This window comes from Ochotona princeps, chromosome 6, assembly GCF_030435755.1.
Source record: "Ochotona princeps isolate mOchPri1 chromosome 6, mOchPri1.hap1, whole genome shotgun sequence".
In the NCBI taxonomy this organism is placed as follows: domain Eukaryota; kingdom Metazoa; phylum Chordata; class Mammalia; order Lagomorpha; family Ochotonidae; genus Ochotona; species Ochotona princeps.
This window is the reverse complement of record NC_080837.1, coordinates 18,326,372-18,339,881: the sequence shown is the minus strand read 5'-3', so window position 1 is coordinate 18,339,881 and position 13,510 is coordinate 18,326,372. Positions and strand designations below refer to the sequence as shown.

The following is a 13,510-nucleotide window of genomic DNA, read 5'->3' as shown; positions in this document are numbered from 1 at the left end:
ATTCAAATCGCCCAGGCTTCACGCTGCAGGCATGTTCACAAGCCAGGTTGTTCATGCAATTCAAGGGAAGTGCTGACAGTTACTTGGTTAACCTTAATAGTGCAGATAGCTAATCACTCTGAGTCATGAATTGTTCGCATTGTACTAAGATTTTTTTAAAAACTTGTAGCATAATATGCAGAACATAATATTTATTATTGTAACTATTTTGAGGACACATTGTCCACTTTAATTTTTTTTAAATAAAATATTTTGGACTTTGACAATGATAAAAACTCCTTTACAGTGTGTAGCTGAAGTGAAGCATTTGTGTTTTGAGGCTAGAAGCAGGGAAAATAAAGGAAAATATTGTTTGCTCATTTAAGCATTTTTTTTTCTGGTCACAAGAAGTACATAAGCAGAATAGAAAAATGAAAATACCCTAACGCTACCACCTCGAAAAAAATAACTTGGGTTGACATTTTGTTTCCTAGATTCTTTAATTTGTGTGTGTTGTGATTTACATATGTATGTATATATTTATGTTCATATTTTATATTAATACACAACATTTTAAAAGCCAGAATCCGACAGACTTTGTCTACCATACTAGAATTTTAATTTAATTCTGAGCACAGTGGTTAGCGAGTAATGGGTTTTGAGCAAACAATGAAGTGATCACTGGAACCATGTGGAAAGTGGATTAGAGGAGGTTAAGAATGAAGCAGGAGACCAGTGCGAGATTGTGTGTGGTGAGTGTCAGGATTGTGGCAATATTGAGGTCATTGTGTATATAGGACGGGGTTGATTGCTTGCGGTGGGGAAGGTGATTCCTTGAGCTGGATGGCTGGCTGGGATGCATTGCCCTGCACCAAAACGATAATGCAAAGAGGATTAGAAGATTTGAGAGGGATGAAGTCAGTCTCTTGTTTTACTTAGTTGAATTTGCTGCGACTGCAGGGGACACCTAGCAGCCAGTGTTTTGCCCTGTGGTCACAGAGACTCCAAGCCCTTGCTGACCTCTCCAGCCCCTTCTTGTACACTTTCCCCATCAGATCTGGGCACTCTGCCAACTACCTGGCACTCAGACCCACAAGCCCCAGGCCTTCTGTCATCAGTCAGACATTCTTCACCTCCCTGCCATTTGCCAGGCTTGTGTGTTTCCCCACCTCCTCCTGTCCCAACCCCTTTGTCCAGTTTACGTCTCCTCAGCCCTTTGGCCTTCGCCTTCACCTGGCCTCAGCCAGGTTAGATTCTGTCCCTAGCCTAAGTGTTCAGAAATCTCCGTGCTTCTTCCTATTGCTGATCAAGGTTGCAGTTACATTACTGTCCACGAGAGGGAGAGACCTTGTCTGCCTTCTTACTGTCAGTAGCACTTGGAATAGTATAAGGCACACAGTAGGTACTCACTAAACATTTGTTGAATGGCTGGGTACTTACTTCAGGGGATATAGATTTTGAAATAGTGTAGAAGATCTAGTTGAGATGTTTAGAAATTGTAAACTTTTGTCTTTGAAAATGGGCCTGGCAGCGTGGCCTAGAGGCTAAAGTCCTCGCCTTGAATATACTGGGATCCCATATGGGCGCCGGTTCTAATCCCGGCAGCTCCACTTCCCATCCAGCTCCCTGCTTGTGGCCTGGGAAAGCAGTCGAGGACGGCCCAAGGCTTTGGGACCCTGCACCCGCATGGGAGATCTGGAAGAGGTTCCTGGTTCCCGGCTTTGGATCGGCGCAGCACTGGCTGTTGTGGCTCACTTGGGGAATGATTTATCGGACGGAGGATCTTCCTCTCTGTCTCTCCTCTGTGTATATCTGACTTTGTAATAAAAAATAAATCTTAAAAAAAAAAGGAAAGTATGACTGCGCCTTTTGTTAAGTTAGTGTAACAAATGCTGTGAGTTCTGTAACTTACTTAGATAAAAAGTGACATTTTGTCAGCCTATGTGAAAAGAAATGATTTTACAGTAGTATGATCTCAGTTTCTACTTGGAATAACCAAGTGTGTAAGGGAACCAATTACTCTTCTCAATGTTATCTCTGTTTTTAACTCATGCTTTCTAGTGCCTTTGGTGCTTATCCAGTTGATTATGAACATGTGAATTCAGATAGAAAGGATAAATTACCTTTACATTGTTCTCTAATTCATGTTTATTTTTATTTCTCTGTACTTTTCAAACTTACTGTGGACTCCTAAAAAGACAAAAAATGGCAAACAAAAAGTTTCTTCTGGAAGGGAAGAAATGATATCATATACTAGACATATGTAAGATACTAAATTGAGTTTTTTTCCCCTCTCACAGGGCATTATGCTGGTGTATGACATCACAAATGAAAAATCCTTTGACAATATTAAAAACTGGATCAGAAACATTGAAGAGGTATGTCCAGAGAATATTGGTGGAGGGGCGTCTGCCAGTGCTTGTCCTGTATCAGCTCCTGTGTCAGCTCAGGCAGCAGAGCTGCTGAGGAGCAGGGCATGAGCTGACCCAGCCTTCTCCCTGGGGAGCTCAGGAAAGGCCTGGACTCCTGGGACTGCCACCTGCCTGCTCTGGGGAGTGGAGAGAGGAGCAGTATCACAGTGGTTTTTTTGGTTTTGTTTTGCTTTGTTTTGTTTAAGATTTATTTATTCTTATTGGAAAGTCAGATATACAGATAGGAGGAGAGACAGAGAGGGAGATTCTCCACCTGATGGTTCACTCCCCAAGTGGCTGCAGTGACCTAAGCTAAGCCAATCCTAAGCCAGGAACCAGGAGTTTCCTCCATGTCTCCCATGTGGGTGCAGGGTTCCAAGGCTTTGGCCTGTCCTCAGCTGCTTTCCCAGGCCTCAAGCAGGGAGCTGGATAGGAAGCAGAGCGGCTGGGACACGAACCAGCGTCCATATGGGATCCCAGCGCATGCAAGGCAAGGACCTTAGCCACTAGGCTACTGTGCTGGGCCTGGTGTCACAGCATTTTAAACTCAGGCCAAATCTAAGACAGAATTAACCCAGGTTAATTGGAAACAGAAAGAAATGATTTGCTGTATATGTTCATACAGCCTTTAGGCTAAGATGCCTATGTCCCATATTGATTTGATTGGCTGTGATGTCTGGCCCTGGCTCCCAATTCTGACTTCCTGCTCTTGTATCCCCAAGGAGACCACAGGTAATGCCATGTCCCTGCCACCCACATGGGAGGCCTGGATTTAGTTCTCAGCTCCAGGCACTGCCCTGACCCTGACCATTGCATGCATTTAGGAGATGAACTAGGGGCTGGGACTGGATGCCTCTGTTTCCCTCCCTGTCTCCTCTCTGCCTCTTGAATTTAAATGAGAGAGAGGAAGAGAGAGAACAAGCAAGCAAACACTGGGAATAATATACTGTACTCTCAAACTCCTGCTATCTCGCCATGCAGTTTGACTAGTAAACTTAAATCTGTGCTCCAGAAACTTTTTGCCCTTTTAGCACTTTTCTTTGTCTTAGACATTTGAAATTTGTTTCAATCCCACACTAATTGGTATGAAGTTTTTGTTTTTGTTTTGATGTCTGACATTTTGGAATAGCTTTATACAAGTTTATATTAACCCACAGAAATTTACTTATTTATTTTTAAGTAGTTTAGAATCCAGAATTGTTTCTGCATTGGGTCACTCAGTCCCAAGTTTTTTCCACCCTTGACCCAAACAAATATTTGGAAGTTCTACTCTGCAATAACAGTGTCTTAGTTCTATTTGTTCACATGCAAAAACAGACACAAGAATGAGTGCAAGGCTTGCAGAGGCTCTGTGAAGGTTCTGAGGCCAGAGCTTTTCCTTCCTCTCATCCTTAGACGTTTTTGTGAATCAGGCCTTGTATTCAAAAGAAGATTTTTTGTCTTGCTAAATTCGTGGATGTGTTTCTGGCAGGTTAGGATTTGTCTATTGAATGACTGTCTTTTTTTCTCAGTCTGTTTTTATAGCATATTATTTTCTCCCTGCAGCATGCCTCTTCAGATGTTGAAAGAATGATCTTGGGTAACAAATGTGATATGAATGACAAAAGACAAGTGTCCAAAGAAAGAGGGGAGAAGGTAAATTTTAATTGAGTTGGTAAAGCTTGGAGTCTGCTCAACTAAGTGTTTATTTTCTTATATTATTTAGTTATTCATTTGAGGCTTTTAAGTATCTGTGTTTAATTCTTTAACATTGAATGTTAGCAACAAAAGACGTGCAATCCAAACTTGAATGGTATGTATTAGTATTCCAGATCCAATACCATACTGTGTGCTCATGACTCATTCCTAAAGAATTTGCTAATGTTTTCTGCAAGATACAGACTGGTTCTTTTTAAGATTCCTGCAGCTTGGAGTTCAAGCTCTTACTTCCTGATCCGTTTGAAAGATGTCCAGTTTCTAAGTTAAAGCAATTGGTTCTTTTTGAAAAAAGTAATAGCATATGTAAAGTTTCAGTGCCAGTTGTTTTCCAGTTCACTTTTTTCCTGGGCATATTTTACTGAACAATAGATTTTAGGCCATTATGGATTAACTCTTTGTAACTAATCGAAGTCTGGATGTAACTTATGGTTCATTTATAGGCATTTCCCATTTTTGTCTCTTATGATTGGGCTAATGTACATTTACTTCCATGGCATTTTCCAAATTGACTTTAAGACTTGGAGTTTGGTTTTAGGTTTTTGTTTTGGTATTTTTGTTAATAATAACTGCAAATTTTTCTTTTAAAGCAGATTGTAGTAATTTTTCTCCTAAGATTATTCACTCAATGTTGGTATTCTAAATGAGCTAGGAAACTCTTGGAAAAGGAGATGAAGTCACAGCTTGTTTCAGCCAATAGAAATCAAAGCAGTGACTATCTCAGTATTTAAGCTTTTATGGACCAATCATTAAAACATGATTAAGGTCAGTACAGTAACTATTGGAGAACTAGACTGTTGGAGCAGTAAATGGGATAAGTGAATTCTAAATTATTAGTAGGGGTGGGAATCTAACTCATAGCTTTTCTTGTATTAAAAGCACAAGAGAAAAAACAGAAGTGCTTAAAATTGTGTTTTAGATGGAAAATGTGCCATTTTTTGTAATGATTAGGTTACATAATGAAATTCTAGATAAAATAGAAGAAAGCAGAGCAATTTATTCCACAATACATTACCTTTGAGACCTTGAAAAATCTTATATATATATAAAAGATATACATATACACACAAAAGATGGAGAGAGAGAGAGAATGTTCAAACAACTTTTACTAAATTTAAACATTTCTGTTTGCCTTTCAGTTAGCAATTGACTATGGGATTAAGTTTCTGGAGACAAGTGCAAAATCCAGCACCAATGTAGAAGAGGTAAGAAGAAAGTGCGTGGTGGCTCGGAGCCCCTGTTCCTGCAGCCCCCAGGCCTTGGTTGTTTCCGTCTGTCACTGCCTGCTGCTGACCCTGCCTGTTTTGTGTGCTTTGATACTTCTGATTTCTGTGTTGAATTGTTCATACACAGCCCCCACACAGATTGCTCAGATTGCTCAATTATAATTCTCTGAACAGAAGATAGCAGTTCCGTTGAAACTCCGTTTTGTCTTTTGCTGGGGAAGCTGGAACGGGCAGACCAAGCAGTCTCTGCTCCCATTTGTCATGGTTTGTACCACTCTGTCATAACCTGCAGCAGAACTGTTCACTTCCTGTTTCTACTCTCTCAAGAGAGAACTGAATTGTCAGCTTCTTGCACAGATTTTTTTTAACTGAACACACTACAAGTAGATTGCACACAGAGCACTGTTGGACCACAGTGGTATTTAGTAGGAATTAAGGGCTCATCAGAATGCAGGTTTAATAAATTCTTACTAAGTTAGCTGTTAAAGAAAACCTAGTGATCTAAAGTCATCCAAGAATATTTGACAGTTATTTACATTTAAAAATGTTTTTCAACTGATCATAAAAATAATACACATAATACATGTTTTTTTTTAAATTCATTAATTACATTGTATTATGTAACACAGTTTCATAGGTGCTTGGATTCTCCCCACCCCCATAATACATGTTGATACTGATGTTTCACTTGACACTGATGGTGTCCTCAACATCTGATTTTTTATGCCATTCCTGTTTCTCAGTAATACATTGGCTAAAAGCTGAGACCTCCATGGCTTAATTAGCCAGTAGACACTGCTGAGAACTTTATCCTTGTTTAAATAACACTTCATCTCTGGGTTGCTCGTGGGTGTTGGGAAACAGGAAGCCTCCGCTGATCGATTTACACAAGCAAAGAGGAGCCAAAAAGGCTTCCCTCTACTTCCTGGAAAGGATTTCCCTCTGAGGGCAGCCTCTGTGGTCAGCTGGACTGGTGGTGGGGAGGGAAACGCCATGGCCCTAGGAGGGAGAGCTGCCTCTGCAGGGTTGGCCCAGTGCCCTGGAGTGAGGGAGCAAGTTTAGAATTTACACTGTGGCTTAAAGAGAGCCTGGAGTTAGGAAGGTGTAAACCTGGGAGTTGCCTGTGCTGCATAATGTAGCCAGCCACTATTAGAGATATTAGGAATGGCCCTAGAGCTTGAAGTTAGTGTGGCTACCTCACCAAACCTGAGATGGGTTCCTTTAGGGGCTTAGAAGCATAGGTGAGCAGTGTGACAGTGGGATCCTGTTGGTGAGTAACAACAGTGGCTTCTGTTTGTTGGGATTAGAATGTTTGGGAACAGAGGCCAATGTTAACAGTGGATTAGCATCGAGACAACTAAGAAAGTTTTACGAGTTTTTGACTCTGGTAACAAAGTCAAGTGATAATAGAGTTGAAGAATATTTGATTTGGCCCAGGAAAGACAGAAGCATCACTGGTAGTGGTCAGATTTTTTCCTACTTGCATTTTTTTTTTTTTTGCAAAGAAGTAGAGCCTTTATTAATAAATAGGTCACCATTAAATAGAGGGATGCTTTGTGGAAGATAAAATCACAGCTGGCCTGCACCTCTTCAGCTGGACCCCGAGTTCCCGGCTTTCGCCTTCTTGGACGTTGAGGTCTTGGGTGCCGAGGCCTTGGCAGACAGCCCAGGCTTTCTCAGCCAGGTGTGCATACCCAGTTTTGGACCCTTGGCCCTTAGTGGAAGTGCTGGCCTTGGCTTTGGGCCTCTCCGTATCCCCTGAGGCTGCTGCCACTTCAGGGGTCTTGGCTGCTGTCTTCTTAGTTAGGGAAGCAACACCACTGTTCTTGACCTTGCTGGCTATGCGTTTGGAACTCTTGCTGTCGGTGGCACTGGTTTTCCTGGGAGCTTTGGCCTCTCCTGGAGGGGCGGGCGGGATTCCTTGGCTTTTCCTGTGGCCTTTGACCTTTGGTTTCCCATTGTTCTTGGGACCAGCAGAGGCCTGTGTGGCCTTGTTTGACTTCCTGGGAGACTTCCCGGCCTGACCCTGTTTGACCCCCGTGTCTTTGGCCTCTTTGCCTTTCTTGGGGACCTTCTTGGCTGCACCTGGCTTAGGAAGCACCTTCCCCACGACACCTGGCTTCTTGTGTGCCTATCCCACCTGGCCTGGTCTGGCCTCTCTGGGTTTCTTGGAGACTGGCTCCTTGGCCTTCCCGGCTTTTCCAGCCTTCCTGGCCTTCCTGGCCTTCCTGGCCTTCCTGGCCTTGCTGGGTTGTGTTTTCTTGTGCTCGGACACCAATTTGAAGCTGCCAGTGGCGCCGTTGGCCTTGGAGTGGAGGGGCCTTGTGAGGAGGCCACGGCTCATGCCTGTGGCCAGGGCCTGCTTGAGCAGGTACTTAAAGTGCAGGCTGTGCGCAGTTGGATACTTGTGCAGGATGTAGAGCTCGATGGCCATCACTGACGTGCCTCGGCGCAGTTTGCTCACCTGCAGCGCCTCTAGCACCACGCGCAGCATTGTGGGTTTGTGGCGCTACGTGAGGCTGCCGCTTGGCCTGCGAATGCGGGGGGTGGTGGCTGGGAGCCTCCTGTCTGGAGTAGAATCTTCAAGTTGCTTGTTGGCCAGCTTGGTAGGGTCCGGCAGCTTGGACGAGCCTGCTGCGGAGACCAAGGGGGCGGTGGAGTCGCTGGGGATGGCGTTGGGCTCCATCAGTGGCGCAAGTGCTGGTAGCCAGGTCTGCTCCCAGATGTGAGCATCCTACTTGCATTTGAACTGATTTCCATGTTGGGCAATTTAGTTGAGCTCCAGAAGCTAGTTATTTGCATCCAGGTTTGAAAATGAGAATAGTTTGAAAGAGGAGATCAGGAATCAAAAGTAGAGTTTTTGTCAATGTGTTTTAGAGCTGTAGGATGATCCGTAGCCATTCATTTCCTCTGCCCTGCTCTTTGTGTACTGAAGCAGTTTCAAATAAGTTACCACATATCATAATAGAATCAAATGTCAGGTATTACTTAAAGAAAATTTTGATGAGAGAATGAATGCTGGCTTGATAACATTGGAAAATGCTTATGGTGTAATTGAAAAATAGCATATAACAAGGTTACACACTCCATGGTTGTAATTATGTTCCCCTATCAATTAAAAATTCTGAAGTAGTATATTTATAATGAAATGAGAAATGTTTGTACTTTAAAATGCTACTAATATGTAATAATGAAATTTTTGTTTTACCTCTAGGCATTTTTTACGCTTGCACGAGACATAATGACAAAACTCAACAGAAAAATGGTTTGTATCACTTATAATTTTTATTTCTGTTGTTCTGTTTTTTGTGCTATTATTTATTTATTTACTTTTAAAGATTTATTTATTTTTGTTGGGTAGGCAGATTTACAGAGAGAAGAAGAGAGAGACAGATCTTCCATTCACTGGTTCAATCCTCAGATGGCTGCAACGGCCAGAGCTAAAGTCAGGAAACCAGGAGCTTCCTCTAGATCTCCCACACAGGTGCAGGGTCCCAAGGTCCTGGGCCACTCTCCACTGATTTCCCAGGCCGCAAGTATGGAGCTGGAATGGAAGTGGAACAGCTGGGACTTGAACTGGTGTCTATATGGAATCTGGTGCTGCAAGGTGGAGGATTAGTTAGTTGAGTTATTGTGCCGGACCCCTTATTTAACATTTCATCAAAAAGATAGGCTTGATTATAATATATTCACATTAAATTCATTTTTTCTTTATTAACTTTTGAAAATAAGATTAATTTTATTTATTTGAAGCTCAGAGTTACAGAGAGTAGGGAGAGAGATCTTCCATCCACTGTTTTACTCTCCAGATGGTTGCAGTGGCTGGGGCTGGGCCACGCCGATTCCGGGAGCCAAGAGCTTTTTCCAGATATTTCACATGGGTGCAGGAACCCAAGGCCTTGAGCCATCATTTGCTCTTCAAGGCCATAAGCAGGTAGCTAAATCAGAAATAGGGCAGCAGGAACATGAACTCATGTCCATATAGAAGGCCAGTGTTACAAAAGTAGAAGCTTAATCTACTATGCCAAAGCACAGGGCTCCCATTAATTGTAATTTCTCTTAACTGGAACTAGAAAATTTCCTATCTAATACATTATCAGCATAAAAAGTGCTGTCATAAGAGCAGGGTTCTTGTTTTAGTCCACAATTTCCAAAGAAAAGGAGAACACTAATCATCCTTGGGACCCTTTACTCATGTAGGAGACCCAGAAGAGGGTCCTGGTTTCTGGCTTCTGCCTCCTGGCTTCAGATCTGCTCAGCTCAGGCAGTTGTGATCATTTAAGGAGTGAACCAACAGATGGAAGATCTTTCTCTCTGTCTCTCCTTCTCTCTGTAAATCTGCCTTTCCAGTAAAAATAAATAAATATAGTTTTAAAAAAGAGCATGCATACTTACCATGGTATGATTTGCTGTTTTTATTTGGGGGGTGGGGATTACCATGAAACTTTCATTTCCCTGCTAATTTGATTATCCTCTGATTTATTATTATTTTTTTTAAGAACGACAGCAATTCATCAGGGACAGGTGGACCAGTGAAAATCACAGAAAACCGGTCAAAGAAGAGCAGTTTCTTCCGTTGTTCGCTGCTTTGATGGACTCTGGCTGAGAGACTGCAGCACCGCCAGAGGGAGGGCCCTTCCCTGCTTCTCTGAAAGCACAGGTCACCCAGCCTCTAAACCCCACGGCCCGGCTGCTGCGGAGAGCACTGCCCAACTCAGACCTCTGCACACGGAAAGCCAAGCGGATCGCAGCCTGGGGCCTTGCGCCCCAACAGGCTCGTTTCCTTTCAGACATGGAAGCAATGACGTGGAGACACAAGCAGGACCTAACTTGTTTTCCCTTTGTTTTCCTGCCTGTTGCAGAAGCTGCTATCTTTTCTTTTTCACTTTGCACACAGTGTTACTCTCTCCCTACCACAGCACAATCTGAGACTCATCTTGGCACCCTTTTGGGTCATGAAGTAGCTGGATTTGTATTTAGAAAAAAAAAGACAAGACATTGAAAGCAGAGGCTAAGGTACTAACATGAAAGGACTTGTGGTCTGGGTTCTAAGGCCAAATGTTACTGCATTGGTGCCATTTGTTTAAGGGTATTGATTTGTGATCCTTGTCCAGACTCATTAAGTCATGCTAAATATTTTATTTTCATAAGTTGTAACAATGCCCAGCTCTTCATCAGAGTCCGCCGTGTTGTCACCTCTTGAGGTGATCAGGAGCTTTGTCTTGTTCCCAACTTTCTCAGAGTCCAGAAAGCTCCAAGAGCCACGTTTCAGATTGATTACCTCTGCCTATTCTGTGGAAACCACATTTGGAAATCACTGTAATCTCACTTCTTTTTTCTTAGAATCTGTATTTGCTCTTCTATGTTTGAGGTAACGGCAATTCCTTGGTCATCTAAACCTAAACGGATTCTTAACCTTGCTGTGTTTTCCCTTGTGAATGTCTTGAGACACCCCATCTCGGATTTCATTTCAGCATCTAGCTGTAATTGTGTCATGTGAGGACTTGTTTTTTTTTTCTTGGCTTTATCCCTTAGCTGGCTATTGGAGTTGAGATACCCAGTTCCCATCCTAATCCCTGTCCAGAAGAGTTAACAAACATCAGACTGGGATTTTAGTTTGCGGAAATCTTATTCTCCCCCACATGGAGATGAACTTGTTTATATAAATTTAATAGAGATAATTCTTGGTAATGGTAAAAATAATTATTTGGATTTTTCTATTTCTTTTTTAATTTTTATTTTTGGTTGTGTGGGGTAGGAGGTGTTAATAAAAACAATTAGATCTAGCACAGGTTGTAGGAGAGCTCTTGCCTTTTCATTAGAGTAAATGAGGTCAAGGTTTCAGTTTTGAAACAGTCATTGTCACCTGTGCAGAACACAGTCCCATCTGTTTAGGCTGATTGTTATAGAAACTGCTCTAGTCATTTGGGCCAAAGCCAACCAAAAGCTTAGTTGCCTTTCTTACCAAACATTGGTACTGGTATGCCTTTCATAGATGAAAACATCACATTATTTGGTGTTTAGTGTATGTGCCAAATTCATATCACTGCTGTTATTTTTAGCCTTAGGTGTCATAGGGGATCATTAGAAGAGGGATAGGGAATTAGGGAAATGAGGACTATTAATATGTTTTTTGTGTATGCCTACAAAAGCTACTCTCACGATTAGTGTAGAAGTGGGTGATGGGACTGGATTGGATTAGTTGTTACCAGAGAGGATTCTGCCTCAAAATAGTATATGCTATTAGAATGCTTACCACTAGTCAACCTTTGGTACTTCTTTGAAAACTTGAGTGGCTACAAATGTTATTCCAGAGCTATCTTTGTGGATATACTACTGTTAAGAAATCTCAGCTTCCTTGGTTTTGCTTTTTGTTAACTGACAGTTCAAACTCACCTGTTGCTGTCCCAATATAATGAGTAATTCCTTGACTAAAAGTTGACTGTATGTCTGCCGTTTTCAAATCAGATACCTCTTTGAAAAGAAAATAATTTCTTAGAACATCTTGTATCTACTAATTTTCTGGAAAAAAAAAGTTCCAAGCAGGTAAGCTTTCTAGATGGTAACAAAATACTTTCTGAAAGGGGAGTGCTATGACACCATGTATGAATGTAATTCTCTTAGTATTTTACCTCTTGACTATTTGGTGTCTTAACACTTTGGTTTCTATCTCAGGGGTTGTCTGCAAACCAAAACTGATACGTTCTGTGGTCAGCTTTTGTTTTTCGGTTTTTTTGTTTTTGTTTTGTGGCTTTTTTTTTTTAACAGGATACTTTGCTTTTGTTCTATTTCTTCTCTCTTCCTTTGTCCTATGTGGGTTAATAACTAGTCTCCATGAACTTCCCTTGAAAGAGCCTGAAAAGTTGGCTGAGTCTGAAAGTGCTCTTTGAAGTAGCAGCGAATCGGGACTGTATGCTCTGTTATATAGAAATAAATTGTCCTTGCTATTTTCTTACATTTAGCTTTGCTAAATTGTATATAATTTGAGCTGAGCCCATAAGAAATTCCCTTTCTGCATGGTAAAATGACCCAATAAATATTCCACTTTGCTTAATAATGTACATATGGTGCATTATTTTTTCTATTTGTAGCTGAATTTAGTGACAGATAATTGTCTGTTCCCTGCTGAAACTGATGAAATCTTGGTTTTCTGTGAAGACTTGTGTGGACTCACGGATAAGGGGCATGCAGACTTTTGTAGCAGAAGACTGGTTCAGCGGCTGCACTTGAACATCGGTGTGTTGATGGGTAACGATGAGTGGACATGACCTTTTCTAGGAGAGTCTAAGGGGATCAGGCAATGCCAATGTGCTATAACTAAGTAGCATGTGAAACAGTGGATTGTAAAAAAGTTTCACTGGGAACTTATTTTAGCTATATTTTATTTCAGACAGATGATGATGAATAATCTACCTGGGCATCCATTAGTAGATGCCCCAGGGTTTCTTACTCTTACATGAACATTTTGTGCAGTCTTTGTTATAATTTTTTAGAAGACTATGCTCTTTACTTTGAAGGACTATTTTTTAATTATACCTCATTTAGCTAACTAGTATTCTAATATCTGGTAGAAAAACAGTGAGCCAGCCTTTAAGCATCTAACAAAATTTTAGACTATATACATTTTGTTTTGAACTGAGGGTATCTTTGAAAAAGGTAGGCGATATCTTAATTTGGAATAGAACATACATGTCGTATCTAATATAATAAAAAAGTATTATCTTCCTGTTGACATTAATAAATTTAGCTGTGCAATATAGTTGAGATTCCATTTTACAGATTCTGAATGCTAAGGATTCTGTGCTAAGGCCTATAAAGGTTTTCCTGTGATCTGTAGGTAATACATGTAAGCAGATATTTTCAAGTTCATAACTGGTTCTTTGATACATTTAGTTTCTTAATCTTAGAAGATGAGCTTTGAAGCTTAAATTTGTAGCGCCACATTTCATTATGTTGTTTTCCTTATCTCATATTTTAAACATTTCATTTCTGTAATCAGGATTTTTAGATTTTTTTTTCTTTAAACAGAAAAGACAATTCCTTTTTCCTTCTTGTTACATCAAAGGGAGGAGATTGAAGGGAATGTCTAAAAATGAAATCCTTTGGCATAGAGGGACAGGATAAGCTAATATAGGATAAAATTCTAGTAAAAATTTACAGTGGAATGAGTGTCCTTTTTCTAGACTAATAAAATTAGTG

At 41.1% G+C, this 13,510-nt stretch overlaps 2 protein-coding genes across 2 annotated transcripts in view; one reads left to right on the top strand and one right to left on the bottom strand.

Annotated features, from left to right (window-relative positions):
• Window positions 1-10,369, top strand: part of RAB8B (RAB8B, member RAS oncogene family) — an 86,647-nt gene extending 76,278 nt beyond the window's left edge. The window contains exons 4-8 of the mRNA XM_004578005.2: window positions 2,280-2,357; window positions 3,936-4,025; window positions 5,225-5,290; window positions 8,526-8,576; window positions 9,811-10,369. Of these exons, the coding sequence (XP_004578062.1) occupies window positions 2,280-2,357; window positions 3,936-4,025; window positions 5,225-5,290; window positions 8,526-8,576; window positions 9,811-9,903 (378 nt within the window). The 3' untranslated portion in view covers window positions 9,904-10,369. The remainder of the gene's footprint in view (window positions 1-2,279; window positions 2,358-3,935; window positions 4,026-5,224; window positions 5,291-8,525; window positions 8,577-9,810) is intronic.
• On the bottom strand, window positions 6,849-7,805 carry LOC118759220 (histone H1.8-like). The gene is given in 1 exon segment (XM_036495447.2): window positions 6,849-7,805. A coding segment is annotated over 1 exon segment (957 nt).
• Window positions 10,370-13,510: the final 3,141 nt, after the last annotated feature.